The sequence below is a fragment of the Callospermophilus lateralis genome, chromosome 2 (assembly GCF_048772815.1).
Source record: "Callospermophilus lateralis isolate mCalLat2 chromosome 2, mCalLat2.hap1, whole genome shotgun sequence".
Lineage (NCBI taxonomy): Eukaryota > Metazoa > Chordata > Mammalia > Rodentia > Sciuridae > Callospermophilus > Callospermophilus lateralis.
The window spans coordinates 209,764,541-209,778,809 of record NC_135306.1 but is presented as its reverse complement, the minus strand read 5'-3'; the positions used below and the strand labels follow the sequence as shown (position 1 = coordinate 209,778,809).

Genomic DNA, 14,269 nt, shown 5'->3' with positions numbered 1-14,269 from the left:
AGCCCCATACCAGGAACCACTCAAGCTGTGGTTCCTACTTCCTTCCTGGGCCCAGGGACTTCCTTCTCCCACCTCCTGGTCCCCACCTTCGCTGCCACCTCTTGGAGGTGGAGCAACTCATCCAGGGCCTTATTCAACCCTCCTAGGGCTGCCAGGGAGCTTGGAAATCAAAGAGGCCTTTGGGTGGTCAGGGAAATGAGGTCAGGGTTCGTCCTGCCTGGCCTGGGGTTCCCGGGAAAGTTGAGCTAGACCAGGAGGAACATAGGAGGAACTCTCAAGCAAGGCCAGGGACACAGAGGCAAGGCAGCACAGAGAGACCTTTCCTTTATTGTGATGATGAGCAGGATGCAGACGGCATTGGGGGCAAGGTGACAAGCAAGGCCGCCTCTTGGCCCTGGAGCACAGGTGGTGGCAGCAAGACAAGACCTCACAGGACATACACCAGTCATGGTGCTGAGAAGGAGCAGGTGGGTCAGCAGGGAGCCGGGGTGACAGGGGGGTAGTTTCTGGGTGGTCAAGACCCAGCCCCCCAGGTGGGCCTGAGCTCAGGGACAGGGCAGGAGCTGGGAGAGACTGAAGGGGCCAGGAGACTCCAGGGCAGGCCTGCTGAGGTCATGGGTCATGCACCATGCACCTAGCTGATGGCACTCAATGCATGGGTCAGGGTGTGCAGCTCATCCTGGACACCCTCCAGCGAGCGACGGATGGTGTGGGGACTGTCCAGCACATCGATGGCCATCGTGTATGGGTCAAATTTCACAGAGAAGGGGCGCTGGATTCGAGAGGCATAGCCCCTGGGGAGGGAAGTCAGAGTTGGGTGGACCCTCAGTCTCCTAGTGAGTACCTAGAGGAGGCGTGGCAGGGCTGGGCAGCCAGGGGCAGGGTCTGCTGCCTCTGGAACAGCCCGGGACAGTGTGCCCTGGAGTGCCCCTAAGTTATTATGGGACTCAGCTGTCCCTTCCATGCTGGACACAGCCCCTGGCCTCAGCTTCCCCAGTGCACAGAGCAGCTGGAGGAGAAGTGAGCAGACCCTTGTCCGGGATGAGCCTGCAGGCTCGGCTCCCCTCTCTGGGACCCACTGGCCACTGTACCCCATCCCTCCATGCTGCCATGCTCCCCACCACAGCCCTCGGCCACCTCTGCCCCCCGTCCCACCCTGAGGTGTCCCTCATCCCATCCCAGGCCCCCGCTGCTCCAGGCAGGAGGCTGGGAAGGCCCCACGCTGCCTCCTCGCAGAGCTCAGCCTCTGCCACGGCCTAGCAGGTGGCCCTGGCCCTGGCCCTGACTGGCCACACAGCAGCCTCACTCTGGGCTTCCCTCTCCCAGATTCCCTGGGGTTCTTCTTGGGAGGGCACCCCTGCTGTGAGGGGAGGCTGTACCTGAGGGTCGCTCTTCTCCTCTGTGAAATGGGTTCAAAGCTGAGCCCTGACCACAGGGGAGATGAAGGCCTGGCTGGCATTGCGGCAGACGGGGCCTCACCCTGGCCTACCTGAGCTTGTCCTTGGCGTCACTGAAACTCTCCGACACGAAGTAGACGGGCTGGTAGGTCTGATCTTGATAGGGCTGCACAGCAGCAGCCTCAGGGTCGAAGGCCCGGATCTCAGGCTCCTCGGACAGGGAGTGCTGGAGGGAGGCCACAGGTGTCCCCGCTGGCCCCGCCCCAGGGCCCAAAGGAACCATGGCCTGACTCCATGGTGGCTGTGGGTGTGGGCCCACCCTTTCTCCCCAAGGATCCTCCAGAGGCCTGGGGACAGTGTGGGGTAGGGGCTGGCCAGGGATGAGCTTTCTCCCAAAGAGGGTTTGGCCAGGAGGTCCTGGCTGAGAGGTCCCACCCCCTGGGAGCCTGGTGCCCCACTCTGTGCTGCTGCAGGAGGGGCCTCACCAGGAGCTCCCCGTAGGAGGACAGCAGCCCTGCGCCGTAGGCCTTCAGCTCCCCGTTCTGCCTGCACAGCCCGAACTCCACCGTGAACCAGTACAGCTGTGGGGAGGGCCAGAGCCAGCTGCCCTGGTGCCACTGCCCCACGGGCCATGGCAACAGACAGAAGGGGGATCCGGGCCTCCCGCTCCCTGCCCTGTAGGGGGAGAAACCCACCGTGGACAGCTTCTCGATTTCCTCATCTGAGGCCCCCAGGGACGCAAGGCCGATGTCCTGGAGGTGGGGAGTGGAGAGGCTCAGCCTGGCCTTGGGCCCAGGGCACAGGCACTGGGGTGTCAGACACGGAATGCATAGACCTCCAGCCACCTTTGGCCCTGGGCTCACTGATCCTGCGTGGGCCAGCAGGTGGCAGAGCCCTGAACCTGAGCTGTGCCTGAGCCCGTCTCCCCTGGTGGTCTGCATACCCAGCAGGGCAGGGCCCTGGACACACCCCACACAGCGGGGCAGAATGTGCCCGGCCCTGGCTGAGGCCCCACACACCTGGGAGAACTGTGCGAACGTGCGGTCAGCCAGCATGGGCACGTGCCCCAGCAGCTCGTGACAGCAGTCCCTGTGTGGGGGCAGGAGAAAAGGGGAGGGTTGACTGGGCAGGCCAGCCCCTGCCCCGTCCTCCAGGCTGGCCACAGAGGGCTGGCTCAGGACCCCAGCCCCTTGGTGTCTCTGCCCCTGTTTGTACATGGGCCTCCCTGCGGCCTCATGCAGGGGCTCAGAAGCATAGGCCAGGCCCTCCTGACCTCGGGTGGTCACTCACGGCTCTGGCGAGTGCATGGGTGAGGAGGCGTGGCGGATGTACTGGGTGCACTGGAACACACGGAAGGCCAGGCTGGCCAGGAAGTCCCTGGCCGACAGAAGGCCAGCCACAGGCCGCAGCTGGAAGCCCGTCCGCTCTGCAAGGGACCACAGTCAGGGTTTGGGAGGCCAGCAGACGGACCCGCCTCTCCCTCCTGGCCAGCCCCCAGCCCGCACCCTTCAGGAAGCGTGAAACGTCCTCCAGCTGGGGAATGCTGTCCTCGCGGTAGCCGCTGAAGCGCTCCAGCAGCCGGAAGGCTTCCAGGTGCTCGCGGCAGGCGTGGGTGGCGTACAGGCCCTTCAGGGTGCTGTAGACCTCCTTCCTGCAAGCCCCGCGGCTCAGGGCCCACCAGGCCACCACGGCCCCAGGGCTCTGCCTATTCCTGGGGACCCACTCCACAGTCCCTCCTGTGGCCACTCCGTCCACTCCCCCAGGCCTCTCTGCCATGGGTGGGGATTTTGCTGTTGGCTTTGGGAAATTCAGGGGACCTGGGGCAGGGAGGACCACCCTGGAGATAACCTGATATTCCAGGCCCGGCTGGAAGTCCCTCCTCCACCTGGCCTTAATCTGCCCTGCTTCATCAGTGTCCTAGAGGCAGCCCTCACGCACAGGAGCCGTCTCCCTGGCTCTCCTCGTGCCCGGCCCTGCCCGTTCCCAGCCAGCTGTGGGGTCTCACCAGGTAGCAATCTCCTCGGCTGTGTACTCCACACGGGGAATGGGTTCACCACTGTTGGGGGGTCAGCTGTCAGCCATGGCCCCCTGCCCCGGGGAGGGGAAATGGCGGGGGCGTGGCAGGAGCCCTGCGCGGAGTGAAGCCTGGGGGCGGTGGACAGGGTGTGCTGGCCTGTGCCGCCTGTGTGGCCTTGGCAGCTGGGATCTGAGGACAGTGCCAGTGGCCACTTGGAGCAGTATAAAGTGGACGGCCAAATAGGCAAGGGCAAAGCCCTGGAGAAGAGCGGCTGGGGGCTCGACCCCAAGTGGCAGGTACAGTGGCCGCGAGGTGAGGAGATGGGTACCGAGGTGCTCCCCCGGGGCTGGCGGGGGTGCAGCTGGGGTCTGGGTGCAGGGCCCTTACTGCTTGTACTGGAAGGCGATCTCAGCAATCAGCTTCCTGCGCTGGCGGTACACCTGGTCCGAGAAGCCCTGACGGCGTCGGGAACAAGCACGGGTCAGGAAGTTGCCCGCCCTCCCCGCCCCCGAAGCCAGCCAGCAGACAGACCTGTCTGGGGCCAGTTGGGGGTACATAACCACCCCACTGGCAATGGGGTGGACACCGTCCAGGCAGGAAGGAGGACTTGGGCACCTGCTCACCGGATGGTCCAAGTCCAAGTCAGGATCAAACTTGGTGACCAGGTGGTGACACTTGTCCAGCTCCGACACCTTCCTTGGGAACCATGGGACTTCACAGAAGACAGAGCAAAAGGGCCAGGTGAGCACAGTCTCACGGACTCCCTCACCCTGAATGCGTCCTCTCCTGGGGACCTCCTGCCAGGCAGAGTCTGCTGGGCTGTGATGTGAGGGGTCCTGGAGGAGGCCCCAGGCCTGGATGTGACTAGGAGGCAGAAGTGGGGGAGGGCTGCAGCCAGGGGGCGGGTGGCCACTACCTGTTGCCCTGCAGGGGCCTCCGCCCCCTCACACCTCAAAGCCATTTGGTTATACCCAAGGACAGACAGCTGGCCTCACCCTTGTCCTCCCCGGCACTGCGCACGTCATCTGACACCCGGCGCACGGAGCTGAGCAGGGCCGCCAGGTCCCCGCTGGGCACTTCAAAGCGCACAAAGTACTCCAGGTGAGGGCTCCCTGCCCGTGGCCTCTGGGCTGGCCGGGTCTCCAGGTGATGGATCTTGGCTTCAAATGTCTTTAAGAGTAAAAGCAAGAAAAGAAAGTAGGGACACAGAGATGGAGAGACACAGGGTAGAGAGAGATGGGGAGACACAGGGTAGAGACAGAGATGGAGAGACACAGGGTAGAGACAGATGGAGAGACACAGGGTAGAGACAGAGATGGGGAGACAGAAATGGAGACAGAGATGGAGAGACAGATGGAAACAGGTAGAGAGACAGAGGTGCAGACAGGGGGAGAGAGAGAGGGGGAGCCAGATCGAAGGAGGGGGAGCGGGCCGGGTGGGCTCCCGGGGAGGGGGCACTCACAGAAGACTGTCTCCCAGACTTCTGTGGGGCTCCTACTCCCTGGTCAGGGCTTGCCATAAAACTGGTTTCTGTCTAAAAGTGCCCCCAGGAGCCTTCACAGCTGTGACCTTGACCCCACTTCCAGGTGACCTTGCCTGTGTGTCCCAAGGCCATGCCCGACAGCCTGACCCCTGGGCTGCTGGTGGAAGGACTGCCTCCCTGGTGGCCTCATCTGGGCGACCCCCGTGCCCACGGCTCCTGGGTGGGCCTGGACCCCACCAAGCAGAGGACCCGAGACTCAGGCCCCTGAGGATGACGGCTGAGCGTTCAGGGGCCTGGGGGGCAGTGTCCTCCCACCCCACCTCTCAGCATCCAGCCACAACCTGGGGCCACAGAGCAGCTCTGGGAGACCAGGGGACAAGGAGGCTGGCTCTCAGATCATTTGGGAGTTTCCCTGGAAGCCAGGTCACCCACCAGGACAGTAATACAATCCGCCACCACCTTAGCCACTGCCTCTAGGGACAGTTGGGGGACACCATGATCCCTGCCCCCACTTCCCAGGCACCCTGCTGGGGCCCCCTCTCATCCCACCCTGTGTGTGAGGTGTTGGGGGACGAGGGGAGCCAGGGGCCCAGGTGCTCCAGACTAGGCCTGGTCTCCTCACCTCTGTGGCCCTTGGGGACCCTCAGAGGGGACACAGACCACCCTCCCACTTGGCCCTGTCCACACACCCACAGTTGCCCTCACCTCAAACACCTTCACCGCCCGGGACAGCGAGCAGGGCTTGGTGCCCTTCAGGGAGAAGAGCAGGCTCAGCAGGGCCCTCCCATCCTTCTCCTCGAACGCCACGGCCTCCAGGGGGTCTCCGGGCTCGGAGGAGGCTGCTGCAGCCGCTGCCGCAGCCGCCGCCTCCCGCTCCTTGCGGGCATCCTCGATGAGGCTCTGCCGCCGCCCGATGAAACGTGGGGACTGCGGGACAGGGACCCTGTGCATCTCCTCATCCTCGAGCCCCACCAACCCCACCCTGGGGGCCCAGTCAGGCTGCACAGCCACACCCAGGAGCACGCCCCTGCACCCGTGCATCTGCTGGGGTCGGCTGGCCGAGGCCGCCCTCTCCAGGCTCCACATGCCCACAGGCAGCCGGGCTGGAGAGTGCTGGAGACCACGGCAGAGTCAGGGTGAGAGGGCATTGGTGGGCGCCTGGCCATCGGCCTCTCAAGAGACTCTGTGTCACCTGTCCCCAGGACTGGCTCTAAGTGGACTCAGGACCTGCCTGTCCTGCTCCCCAGGTGGTCAGCAGCCAAGTCCCAGGAAGGAGTGCACAGTGTCCTTGGCTCAGGCAGGAGCACCCAGCCTCCGCCCAATGTGGGTCCTGTCCTTCCTGAGCCAAAACACGTGGCCAAGGCCCTTCCTCACACCCTCATCTGGACCAGGTGCTTCTCAGCCCAGCACCCAGCCAGTGATCCCCTTGCTTCAATCCTCCCCCGTCAGGTCTCCACCTCTGCAGCCTTCCCCGCTGGCCCCTCTCCTGGCCAGCACCTTGTTCTCCACCACCCCACGGCTCCAGGGCAGGCTGCCTGTGTGCAGACACTGTTGGCCGCGTCCCTTCCAACAATCCCTGGGTCAGTGTGTCTGACCCCCTCCAGCCTGCCCAGGCCTGGACCGGGAGCCGTCAGCTCATCACTCAGAGCTGAGCTTCCGAGGAGGCTCTGGGTCCCTGGCAGGAGTTCCCGGGGCCCTGGGCTTCCTCAATGAGGTTCTGCCACAGCCCGATGGGAATGGAGGGAGGGCAGAGGCCCTCTGAAGCCTCATCCTGACTCAGGGGTGGGTTTTGTGGCCACAACCAGGGCTGCAGTCCCAGCCTGGGAAGAGCCCATGAGGTTGGGTGGGCCCTGGAATCCCTGGGAAGAGGGAGTCTGGCTGGAGACCTGATAGTGGAGCTCTCTGGACCCAGCTTTCCCTGAGAAGTGCCTGGAGATTAAGTTTCTGGGAGACATTGAGGTCTCTGAGCAGAACCTGTCTTGGGTGAGCTGATGATTCCGAGTCCCTAGGCTGAGCAGAAGGCCCCTCTGGTGGGCTAAGAGCCCCCGACTGTCTCCTGCAGCAGAGCTTCCCAGCCATCCGCCTTGCACCCCCCTTACACTTGGGTGCCCAGGTGCCAGGCCTCCAGGGAGCAGATGCATGGCAGGGGAGGGAGGGCGGGAGGAGCGAGGGGAGGGCCAGGTCACACTGGCACCCAGAACCTGGGCCTGCACCCCTGTCTGCCTGGACCCCCACTGTGAGCTGCCACCGGGACTGGGAATGGTCCTGGCCCCCTCCCACTGCAGAGGGGCCGCTGGTTTGCTGACGGGCAGCTGAGCAGAGAGGCTCGGTGTGTGCCGTGGCTTGCTCTGGGCTCCTCTGGCATCCCTGGCCAAGGGCAGTCATGAGGTTCCCTCCCAAGACCCCAAGGGGGATTTTTTCCCAGTTCATGAACGGGACCACAAACCTGGAGAGACTGGCACAGGGGAGACAGGCACTGTCCCACTCAGAGTCCAGCAGGACACAGCAGAGACACACGCCAGGAAACAGGGACGGCTGCCAGGGCTGGACCCACACCAACCCCGGGCACCCATCTGGCCTGGGGCTGCCCGTCACCCATGGGAGACAGCGGCTGCTCGGGCATCTGGTACACTCTGGCCAACAGTCCAGGGCACTCCCCTTACCATGATAGCCTCTGCCTGCTTGGCGTCCAGCTCCGAGACGGCCCTTCGGAAGCCCTTGGGCTGCGGCGTGGTGGCGCTGGGTGTGGGCATGGTGTGGCGTGGGGGTCCAGGACTCTGTCTCCACAGCCCTACGGGCGGCCTCTTAAAGGCTGAGCTGACGTCAAAGCCCCTCTGGGTCCTCCACCTCCCACCTCCCGCCTCCGCCTCCCTCTCGCTGCCTGCTGTGCCTGAGGGAGGCAGGGGTGGGCGCCGAGCGGGGAGACGCAGGAGAAAGGGCTCTGTCCCATTAGATCTAATTGCCTCCATGTCGCAGGCATCTGCCTCTGAATCACCCTCAGTCCTGCAGCACATGGACCAGGGGTGGCTCACGCTCTGCAGGGGCAGTGGACAGCTGGGGTCCCCTCAGCCCCACACCCAGGGTGCATAGAAGATTCTTTACCAAATTTTCCCACAGGCCCAGGGTCCTGTTTCCATCAGAGGCAACCTTCAGGCTTGGCGTCTGCCTGTGACCCCAGCCCTGCCTGCCCATTTGGCCCCCGTGCTGCCTCTGCGGTGTGGTCCAGTAGGCTGTGGAATGACCCAGAAGGCCATCCCTGCGGTGTCTCTAAGGAGACAAAGCCCCCTTCACCTGATTCAGCCCTCCCCAAGTGCGCCAGGAGGTGTTGCGCACCCACGGTGGCAGCCCCACCGCCCCCCTCCAGCCCCTGCCTCCCTAGGTCCCCTGCCACCCCTCCTCCTCTTGCAGGAAGGGCACCCTCCTTGGCGCTGAGGGCCCTGGGCTCCCCACCCCTCCCCTGGGAGCTCCCACCGGCCGCCCCTTCTTCGGCCGGCCCTGGGGTGACAGCACTAGAGCCAGCTTTCCTCGGCACCCTCAAGACCCTCGGCCAGTGGTCTCCTGCCCACCTCGTCCCGGCTGCTGTCCCCCTGCCCCACCTCCCCAGCCAGGCCTTCTGAGAAGGGCGTCCTCTCTCCCTGGGGGCTAGCACAGGGTACCTCCTTACCCCTGGCTTGGCAGCTGGGATGCCAAAGGCAGCGCCCACCCTGAAAACAGCAGGTTGGAGAGAAGGAAGGCCGACCAGGAGGGCCCTGGGCACCCAGCGTGCCACCCACAGCAGGATCCTGAAGCCTGGGCCCCTCCCCCGACACTGCCACCTGGTGATACCCTGGGACCATCCACCCCCAGGGCAGCTCTGCCCCTCCAGGAACCACACTCTGTTCTTCCCAGCTGCTGGCCTCCTCCCTCTCCAGTCCTCCTTCGACAGGCCCTGGGACTGCCCCAGAGCGCTCAGCGTGACCCTCGGTGTGTCCCTGTCGCTGGGGCCCAGTGCTCAGTCAGGAAGGTGCCCACACACAGCGCTGAGCTCTACCTCCACAGCTCTAACCCCCTGCTCCAGGAGGCTCTGGGCTGGGATGCCAGTGTGAAATGCCTTCCTCACCCCTTCTCCTGGCAAGCTCCTGTGCACCCCACAGAACCCAGTCCAGCTGCCATTCCCTCTGCAATGCCTACTCTTTCTTGCCATATTGACTGCCCACTCCTCTGCTCCCCTCTGTCCCTTGCTCCTCCCTAACTCCCTGGGGGCAGGAACCTGCTCTCCTGAACCCCCTCCTGTCTCCTGGTGCCCAGCCTCAGCCCAGGCCTGTCTCACCTCCTAGACACTTTTCCCCAAGAAGCAGGAGTCCAGGGTTGGGCCAGAGTGGGCCTGGGACATGTGCCCCACCGGCATTGAAAGGGTCTGCCCTAGACACCCATGTCCCACCCATGTACCCCACGGAACAACTGAGGATCCAGGCCCTGACCCCTGGGCCCAGGGGTGGCCTGGCCTCTGTGCCAGCGCCCAGCCCTGCCTCAGCTCCAGAAGTCTCTCCTGCTCCCCTGGGAGCCCCGGAGGTCCACTGCCCCCCGCCCCCGTGGACCGCTGGGGAATCCTCAGTGAGACAGGTCCAGGCAGGTCTGTCCTCAGTCCCGCCCCGACCTGCCCTGGCCAGGCCCGTTTGCTCAGGTGGCCCAGAGCAGGAGGCGACAGACCAACAAGCACCAAGCAGAAGGATCACGGCCCCCCTGCCGGATGTGGATTTAACCTTTCAGCAAATGTCTCTCCACTGGCAGGAATATTGCTTTTTAATTCGCTTTCCTGCCTGGGCTGGATGAGCTCTCATGGAACCTGTGTGGGGAGTGGTGTCAGGACTGTGCCTTCCAGACCCTTCCCTGGGTCCAGTGCGCCCTGAGCAGAGCACAGACCAGATGCGGAGGGAAGGAGGCCCCTGGGCGGCCTTCAGAGGAGAGTGATGCCTGGCCTCCTGCCCCTGCTCAGGCCTCCGGCCTCACAGCCCACTCTTCCGCAGGTCCCTGTCCCTGGGAAGCCCTCCCCAAAGACCCTTCCTCCAGGGCCGGCCGGCCATGCCGGCTCCAGGGCCAGGGCCCCGCTCTCCTGCCCTGCCCACGGCTTTACGCTGCGCCCGTCCCCTACCCTAGTTGGCAAAGGTTCTCAGGAGCCGCCCGGGTCAGCACCCTCCCTCCTGGGCTGAGCCAGGCCCTGTGACAGGGGCTCTCACTCCTCTCTCCAAAGTCCTCTGCAAGGGCCTCTCCTCAGGCTCGGCCCCCCCAGGGTGGAGAGGCCCTTTCCGTGATGGACTCGATGGCATGAGGTCAACCCTGCCTCGTGGAGCCTGTGTGAGGGCCCTGGGGGGTCCTAACCCCCACCTTCAGACAGACCATTCTGTCCACGGTGGGGGCTGAGGCTCAAGAACATGACCTCTGGTCACATGGCCAGTCTCCAGACCAGGTGCCCCACTCCAGAGACTTTGGTTTTCATGGGCTCTATGGTGACTGTCCCCGGGGCTAGGGTCTCAGGACCCAGACGGCCAGGGAGAAATCTGCCAGGCTGCAGCCAGTGCCCCCCCTTGCAAGAGGATGGGACTGGACAGGGGCTTCCCAGAGGCCAAACTCAGGTCCCAAGAGCCCAGGGCCAGAACAGTGTCCCCAAGGGAATAAGGGGCTGGGACCGGTACCGTGGGATGGGCTCCAGGCCAGCGCCCTCCTTCATGCAGCCCTCTGCCCCTGCTGGCAGCCCCGCCCCTCAGTCATCCCAGTAATTGCAGGAGCCCAGCGCTGTGGCAATTAGGGACGCTGAGCCGGCTCTGACAAACGGAGCCTTCTCTCGACAGCCTCCTTCAGCGCCAGGCTTAATAGCCCATAATGACGGTGTGCCAGTGCCCCCGCAAGGCAGGGCAGGGCGTGGATCTCACCCCGCCCGTGGGGCCTCTCGGCACAGCCTGGCCCACTTGGGGCCACCCCAAACCCAGGCCCACCTGAGGGGCCCAGTGATGAGGTGCAGAGGGAAGGGGCTGAGGAGGGCCCTGCTCTGGGAGCCCTGGCCATGGCCTCTGGAAGATTTCCCACCTGTGGTCCTGTAGGCCCCAGCCATGGCTGACCATGATGGGCACATCCGTGGGCCTCCTCCCCTATGGTCCTGCAGCCAGGACACAGTGGCCCCAGACACACTGACCCAAGCACCCAGTGTGGACTGCCCCTGCTCTGGGACAGACTGTTGGAAATCAGGTGCAAACAGTTTTTCTGGGAGCCATCAGCCAAGTAGGTATGACAAATTCCTTGCCAGCTTACTCCCATGCTGTCTAGTGGAAGGACTTCTGAAAGGTGACCTTGCTCAAGGACCAGGGCAGGATCCGTGTTTAGGGTGTTCCCCCTTTAGAATAGGGCGGTTTAGCATAATAGGAGATTAGGGTGTTCCCCCTTTAGAATAGGGCGTATCCTGCTGCTGAGTTCCTCTTGAGTGCTTAGGGTCAGACAGTATATTTTGGGAGACAGAAGCCCATGCGGAGTGGATTTGGGCAGAGAACGTGGATTCCCCCAGAGCGTGTTTGTAGACGGCCGGTGTGAGTTCGGGAATAAAGAATTGCTGTTTGAATCTACAAGCTGTGTGGAGACTCGTGATTTGTGCCCAGCCAGAGACTGCGGCACAGTTTGGGGCCCATGTTTGGGGTCAAAGGTCACCTCCCATGGATGGCACAGGATGCAGGGCTTTGTCAACCAACAGCATCTTATCTTCCTGCAAGCACCTGAGCACACATCTGTGCGACTCGCACGGACACACACACCCTGCAATACACACATACAGATAGACACACACGCACACGGCCCTCCATGACCAGGCCCACTCTTTACAGTCCCAGGGACCCAAGGTCTCCAGAGAAGCCCCCTCTGTGTCCCTGGGGGTCAGGGACCCAGACCTGCAGGGCCACCAACTGACACACACACATCCTGGGAGATGATGGTGCCCCCTCTGGGACTGGGGGGTCCTCAGGATGTCATGCTGCCCCGGACTGCCCCTGGTACTGCTAGGAGTAAGCCCAGGGAACAGAGGACAGTAAGGCCGAGACCTCCCCCAGCCAGGTGCTTTGGGGGCCATCCCAGCACCTGCCGTCCAGGCCGGGCCTTTCCCAAAGTCTAAGGAGGTGCCCCTGCCCCACCCCCCAGATGGAAGGGGAACCAAGAAACCGGCAGGATCCAGCTGTCCCATCCCTGTCAGACCAAATGCCAGAGCAATTAGCCCTAACGAGGCCTCGGACGGAGCAGGAGCCGCAGGGCTGGCGGACGCAATATTGACAAGACGGCCAGGACCAGCGCCTGAGGTCGATCACAGGCACTTAGGGATGATTGGGCATTTGGAAGTCAGAGCAGAGGCGAGGGCGTGAGCAGAAGCTGCCTAGTCCCCACCACAACTCCGCGGGCCTGGGGTCAGCCCTCCTGGTCCCCATGGACGGAGCATCCCACTCTGTTCACTCCCATAGTCCCCATCCCAGCTTTCACTCCCCCCACCCAACCTGCCAGGCCTGGGCCCCTCCCCCAGGCAGCCCTCCGCCCAGCCTCCTCTCTGAGCCCCCTCCGGCCTGAGGGATGGACAGCACTGTCCCCTCATCCTCGCCCAGGGGGCCCACCTGGATCCTGGAGACCCACTGACTAGGAGAATGGAGGAGGCTTCAGCTCAGCCCCTGAGCTGGAACAGTTTCATTTGGTCTGTGCACGTGTGCACATGAACGTGTGCTGTGTGAGAGTGCACGCCTGCACCCGTGTGCTCACAACAGCACTCTAGCAAGTGGGTGTGCGTGCATTAGTGTCCACGTGCATGTGTATACAGTAGGGGCTGATGCCCCTTTATTCACATTGTGGGGACCAAGGGCTAGCAACACAGGTGTCAGGGAAGCTCTCTGCACCTCTGAGGGCCCAGCGTCTACTGAGATGAGTATCCCTTCTGTGAGCAGACTTCTCAGGGAGATGGCCTTGAGCCCTACATGTCCCTGGCTTCCCACAAGCCAAGGGCACTGGACCAAGGGAACCGGTGGCCAGAGGCCCTATGCATCCATGTTGGGCAGATGGATGGAAGGGACAGGGGAGAAGCTTTCAGAGCCAAGTGTGGGTCAGTCCTGGTCAGTGAGAGGCCACTGTAGCCGTGCCAACCAGGCCTTCTCTGAGATGAACCTGAACTGGAGGCTTGAAGGCAGAGCAGCTGTGCCCACACCAGGCACCACCCGCCAGCCAGCCAAGAGGCACCTCTGTGTGCAGGCGGGTCTCAGGGCACGCTCTGGAACACGTTTCATTTGGTCTGTGCACGTGTGCACATGAACGTGTGCTGTGTGAGAGTGCACGCCTGCACCCGTGTGCTCACAACAGCACTCTAGCAAGTGGGTGTGTGTGCCTTAGTGTCCACGTGCATGTGTACACAGTAGGGGCTCAAAAGGCCTGAGCAGCGTTGGATATGTGATAAGCAGGTGACCCAGGCTCCTGTGTCCCCCCAGCCCTCCCGCCGTGTCAGGGCGCAGGCCCTTGCTGTGCCCTCACACCGGTAAATCAGACCACAGCCCCCACCCGCCACCGCCTGCACTGGCTCCTGACAGCCTCCAACAAATTAGCCGGTGAAAAGCAGTAAGAGCGACATTCTGCCCCTATTAGTCACTCACAGCCCGCAGCTGTGTTTTGACAGCAATCACATCTAATTGCAAGACCACTGCCGCCCCGGAGCCCCAGCAGCACAGGAGCTCGGGTGTGGGTCTCAGTCACCTGCCCGTGGCAGGGAGCCTGGGCACCACTCAGGGCCCACGGTGGCCAGGGGTGACGGTGACTTGTGCTCCACTTTCCCTGCCCCACGACCCCTTCCAAATCAGAGGTGTGGACGGGCCCCACACAAGGAATCCACTTCCCACCTCCTGCCCCCTCACTGGGGGACCCCAGGAGAAGCTGCGCTGACAGAGATAGGGTGGCCAAGACGCGGTGTCAGAGGGCTCACTGCTCCGCTGGACCAGACCACACCAGCCACACCCCTCAGGGCCCTGGACAGGCAGCTGGTCCTAGGAGGACAGCCCCAGTGGGAAGGGCCTGGGGAAGCACTGGGGCATTCACCCACAAGGGGAGGAGGGCCCCTCGGTGTCCTCCCCAGGGGCTACCAGGGGGAGGAGACCTGGCTTCAATGTGCAGGGCCTGACAGGGAGACCCAAGAGGCAGTTTAGTGGGGACAAAGGGAGCCACATGCTGGTCAGGGCCAGGGAAACAGAACAAATATGACCATCAAGCCCTCTATACCAGTCTGGGCAGCCAGTCTGGACGCCTCCAGGCAGGGGGTCTACTCGGCCAGAGACCCTCCAGCCTGGCTGTCCACGGGGTTCCGGTGCCCTCTATCCTGGGGGCAGCTGGGCT

General features: G+C 63.5%; 1 protein-coding gene across 3 annotated transcripts; it reads right to left on the bottom strand.

Moving 5' to 3' along the window:
• Positions 1–634: 634 nt before the first annotated feature.
• On the bottom strand, positions 635–7,650 carry Th (tyrosine hydroxylase). Of its 3 annotated transcripts, XM_076844879.2 has the most exons (14): positions 7,561–7,650; positions 6,697–6,756; positions 5,603–5,848; positions 4,410–4,584; positions 4,038–4,126; positions 3,802–3,869; positions 3,403–3,453; positions 2,903–3,048; positions 2,688–2,823; positions 2,417–2,486; positions 2,093–2,149; positions 1,883–1,978; positions 1,490–1,623; positions 635–794 (listed from the first exon to the last, which is right to left on the bottom strand). In XM_076844879.2, the coding sequence occupies exons 1-14, from the start codon at positions 7,648–7,650 to the stop codon at positions 635–637; spliced, it is 1,578 nt and encodes a 525-aa protein (XP_076700994.1). The 3 variants fall into 3 exon arrangements, with proteins under 3 accessions (XP_076700994.1, XP_076700995.1, XP_076700996.1); XM_076844880.2 differs by lacking the exon at positions 6,697–6,756 and having other exon boundaries at positions 5,603–5,824; positions 7,552–7,650; XM_076844881.2 differs by lacking the exon at positions 6,697–6,756 and having other exon boundaries at positions 5,603–5,824.
• Positions 7,651–14,269: the final 6,619 nt, after the last annotated feature.